The sequence below is a fragment of the Montipora foliosa genome, chromosome 8 (assembly GCF_036669935.1).
Source record: "Montipora foliosa isolate CH-2021 chromosome 8, ASM3666993v2, whole genome shotgun sequence".
Taxonomy (NCBI): domain Eukaryota; kingdom Metazoa; phylum Cnidaria; class Anthozoa; order Scleractinia; family Acroporidae; genus Montipora; species Montipora foliosa.
This window is the reverse complement of record NC_090876.1, coordinates 19,800,962-19,805,961: the sequence shown is the minus strand read 5'-3', so window position 1 is coordinate 19,805,961 and position 5,000 is coordinate 19,800,962. Positions and strand designations below refer to the sequence as shown.

At 44.4% G+C, this 5,000-nt stretch overlaps 1 protein-coding gene across 1 annotated transcript in view; it reads left to right on the top strand.

The window, feature by feature from the left end:
- The window catches only part of LOC137967980 (glycylpeptide N-tetradecanoyltransferase 1-like), a 23,050-nt gene that overhangs the window by 9,111 nt on the left and 8,939 nt on the right, over positions 1-5,000 (top strand). The window contains exons 6-7 of the mRNA XM_068814595.1: positions 3,638-3,808; positions 4,720-4,828. Coding sequence (XP_068670696.1) covers positions 3,638-3,808; positions 4,720-4,828 — 280 coding nt within the window. The remainder of the gene's footprint in view (positions 1-3,637; positions 3,809-4,719; positions 4,829-5,000) is intronic.

The window sequence follows — 5,000 nt, the reverse complement described above, 5'->3', positions numbered from 1 at the left end:
TCAAAATCTGAAGAAAAAAAGGAAATGATTTTTTAATCATAGTACCACTTTAATGAAATCATTTTCTCTGCTTTCTTTTATAGAAAAATTCATTAACTAATGAATTCCACGGTGAATTTTACAAAGACCGATCACATGAATCACAAAGCGATGAGTGCGATATCGGTTTTTCAAATGAAATTTACTAAATGGAATTTACCAGTTTGGCAATGAATTTTTCTTGAAGCGCATGAGTTTTAAAAGAAAACTAGCACACCCTCAGCAAGCGAATGGAAAAGGGAAAAAAGCCATTTCAGAGTCAACTGAATAGAAATCACGCTAAAATTACAAATCATTAAAAAAAAACTGTCAGTTCAAGGTCAGGCTGAAGCCCAGAAAGATCCACCAGGCCAAGACCAAGGGTTGCCCCCGCATCAACACCTGTGGCACTTCCGACCCCGTTAAGGCTCAGAGCTTCGCTGACAGCCTCCAGGAGAAACTTGATGCGCAACCAACAACCAGCACCCTGGATGCCAAATGGTCTCACCTTCGTGATGCCATCTACAACTCATCCATGGCTGCATTTGGCAAGAAAGAACGCAAGAATGCTGACTGGTTTGAGGTTTGCTGGGAAGAAATGCAGCCAGTCACGGAGCCCAAGAGGAAAAAGCTATGCTGGCTCACAAGCAGAACCCTCCCCCAAGCACACACGACACCCTTCGAGCAGCTAGGAGCAAGGCCCAGCAGACCGCCCCCGCTGTGCCAACGAGTACTGACAGAACCTATGCATCAAAATCCAGCTAGCAGTGGACTGTGGCCGTGCAAAGGGGATGTATGAGGGCATCAAAACTGCCACTGGCCCTACAAGCGTCTCTCAAGTCAAAGACTGGTGAGGTCATCACTGATCAGAGCATGGAGCTGCAGTGTTGGGTGGAGCATTATCTCGAGCTCTACTCAACTCAGAACATCGTCACAGACACTGCCCTCAATGCCCTGCCTGGGTTGCCAGTCGTAGAGCGGATCAAGGTGACCCGAGCAAAGACTTTGCCAACGATGCTCAGAAGAGAGATGCCGCAATAGTTGTTGCAATCACTACGGTCACCCTTGTTCTTGTACAGGGTGACTATGTTGGCATCTCTCATGTCTTGGGGGATGTGACCTTGGTCCCAGCACAGGCAGAGGAGCTCATAAAGCGGTTGCAGGATGGTTTGCTTCCCATGCTTCAAAATTTCTGGCAGGATACCGTCCTCCCCTGGTGCCTTGCCACAGGCGAGACCATTGATGGCTATGCTGAGCTCATCCAGTGTCAGTGTGTTGTCAAGCTCCCTGCAGAGCCTTGCTTCGCAAGTCTACCCCGAGTCACAGTGTGGCTTCAGAGCCGGGAGGTCCACATTGGACATGATCTACTCCCTCCGCCAGCTGCAGGAGAAGTGTTGAGAGCAGCAGCCATTGTTCCTCACCTTCATGGACCTCACCAATTTGAAAGCTTTTGACTTGGTGAGCAGAAGTGGGCTCTTCAAGATCCTCCAGAAGATTGGCTGCCCTTCAAAGCTCCTGGCAATCATCTCCTCCTTTCACCAGGACATGCAGAGTACGGTCTTCATCGATTGGGGCCACCTCTAATACCTTCCCAGTTAGCAGCGGAGTAAAGCAGGGCTGTGTCCTTGCTCCAACCCTGTTCGGGATTTTCTTGTCGATGCTGCTCCAGTATGCCTTTGTAGACTGTACAGAAGGTGTCTACATCTGGACGAGGTCAGACGGCAAATTCTTCAACATCTCCAGACTCCGTGCCAAAAGCAAAGCTTATGTGTTGCTCATACGGGAGCTGCTGTTTGCAGACTACGCTGCTTTAACATCCCACAGCAAGGAGGGCCTCCAACATCTCGTAGACAAGCTGTCCCATGCCTGCAAGGAGTTCGGGGTAACAAGCAGCCTCAGGAAGACCAACATCCGCTCGCAAGGTGCAGAGTCATTAGTCATCAGGTTGTGGACACCTTCACCTACTTGGGCTCCACCATGTCAAGCTCAACTTCGTGCAATGCTGAGATCAGCTTCAGGATCGCCAAAGCAGCTGCTATCATGGCCAAACTCAACAAGCGAGTATGGGGCAATGACCTCTTGAGCGAAATGACCAAGATCTGTGTCTACCAAGCTTGTGTCCTGTCGACTCTCCATTTATGGTAGCGAGTTGTGGACGACCTATGCCAGACAAGAGCGGCGACTCAACGGATTCCACCTCCGCTGCCTGCGGCGCCGCTGCACATCAGGTGGCAGGACAGAGTCACCAACACCAAGGTCCTGGAGTGTGTTGGCTCACTGAGCATGCCATCACTGCTCATTCAGCTATGCCTTGGATGGCTCGGCCATGCATGTGGCATGGAGCCTGACCGCCTGCTAAGGGAAATCCTTTGTGGAGAACTGTGGGAGGGCATCCTTTGTGCAGGTCGACCGCTGCTGCGCTACAAGGACGTCATCAAGCGAGACTTGCGATCTGCACTTAATCGACACCAGTGCATGGGAGGGCATCGCCAAACAGCAAGATACATGGCGGCAAAGTGTCAAAGTGGGGGTTTCAAAGGTGGAAGTGAACACTAGAGTCCAGGCTACATGCAAGAGAGTGGCGAGGAAAGAACAACAGCCAGCCGTGCCTGTTATGGGGACATAGGAGGGAATCTGCCTGGCATTTGTTGTTACCCTTGAAGTTGCAGCATGGCCTTGGGTAACATTTGGGCATGTTTCAGTGGCATGAGCTATAGGCTGTACAAGAACTATTACAGCTGAATCTGCACAATGAAGATTGGTTTTAGGTTTCGTCATAGAGTCTGGTAACATTGCTGCTAACATTTCATCATCATTATCATCATCATCGATGGTGAATTGAAATCCTGGGTCATCTTTAGAGTCCACATCCTTAAAAACAATCAATAGAATCACTAAGGGAAATTAATATGATAAGCAGCATATGTATGGCCTTAAAAGGCATCATCACCATCCCCAGTCATGATCACCATCAGAGTTTTGTTGCATATGACCTGACACTATGTACTCTAAGTATACACAACAAATATACCCAGCCCTGAATGTACCACCATTGTACCCCAACAGTAGTTGCTTTTAAGAAAAGTATCTGATATCAAAAACACATTCTGCTCGAGTAGTGACCAAGTTTGGAAAATCCAATCACTTATTTCTCCCACAAGATTAGATCTTTGCAGCTTGTAAACAGGCCATTTTGCAAAATGAGTTAATAAATTTCCTTTCAAGATGAATTGAAGTTTATTAATATTGTAATAGTACAAAATAATAATCCATAGGTATTCAAAACACATAAAAAATGCTCAACTGCGGCAAATTAATTATTGTAAACTTCAAACTATATCAGACACTGACAACAGAAAACCGTCGAGTGAGTCGGCTGCTGCTTATGTAATATATTTTCTATTTTTGACAGGGTTGTCCGTTGTTTTTTCTTCGGACAACCAACGTTTTTATTTTACCAAAAACTAGCCGCCCGGTAAACTTTCTGGTCATCTGGGACAACCGCTAATTTGAGCACTGCCAAACAACAGACTGAATGTATTCATGGGGCTTATGTGGTATTGCCAGGATACAAACATGTCAGTGTGGTTACACTATCATCTTATTTTTGTTTATCAAGGACTGTCTTGATGGCTGAAATCAACTTCCTTTGTGTCCACAAGAAGCTGAGATCAAAACGAGTAGCTCCTGTGTTGATTAGGGAAATAACTAGGAGAGTTCATCTGGAAGGTATTTTCCAGGCTGTTTACACTGCAGGGGTTGTGCTTCCAAAACCAGTGGCTTGCTGTCGGTATGTTTCTTCATGTTCATGTGTTCATTTGAATCAGCGGAAATCATCAAGTCTTTCGTGGCTCTTACAAGTGTGTTTTCCTTAAAGAACTCCGGAATCATTATCACTGTGCACTGCACCAATCAAAAGTTTTCCACAGGCTAGACCATTTCTGCAAGTACAGTACAAGTCGGAGATAACCCATCAAGTTTATGCATTAATGTGTTTGAAACTGCATTTATGAAACGTGTTTGCTCTTTCTCATTCATAGATTTAATTTCTTTGGTCTAGCTTGGTTTTTATGCACAGTATCAAATAATTGAAATAATGTTCTTATTTCACGTCAACACCCAACATTGTATGGCCAAACTTTCAATCTTGAGATTGAAGTTGGGTTTATTGTTTGTTTTGATTTCCACGCAAGAGAGAAAACTTTTTGTTTCCTCTGCGTTTTTTTGCACGCTGCAAGAAACGTGGTTTGAGTCTCACTGTTTCCCTTCGTTTGTTGATGCCTTACTGTGCGGTTAAAGTGATCGAGGCGAAGTTATTTTAATGCATAAGGGTCGCCCGAGTGTTTGAGACCGAGTTTTGCATTGGTTTCGAATCCGTTTTGGTAAGACATACCTGTCGCATTGAACAACAATAATTATTATCTCCTACCTGTACTGTACTCCAGTCTTCCCCTTTCATCAAAAACGAAGATTCAATTTTATCTACTTTGATTTCATGAGATTTGATTTGATTTGATTTCTAATCTTCCCAATTGAAGAGCACTTGTTCTCAGCTAGACTAATTCAAGATTTGTGAGATTACTGTTATTAATGAACTGCCATAGCAATTTAATTATGCGAGACTAAATTTGATTATTGTCAGTGTAATTTAATGGCTGGACATTTCAGCTTTGGATAACAAGCCTATTTTTGACTTGTTAGATACTGGCATAGGTCTCTTAACCCTAAGAAACTCATAGATGTCAAGTTTTCTCATCTCAGTCGGAACATGACCATGCAGAGGACTTTGAAGCTTTACAGATTGCCTGAAGTAAGATTCTCAATATGTCAGAGACAAAGAACTATCTGAATGCAAAGCAGTGTGTGTCGTCAACCCGGTATTGAACCAATTCCCTTTCATTGCTCGGTTATTGACCAAAGTATGACCACTTTTCTCATCTTTCAAAGCCAATAAATAAGTGAATTTTTTTTATCAAAAGGTT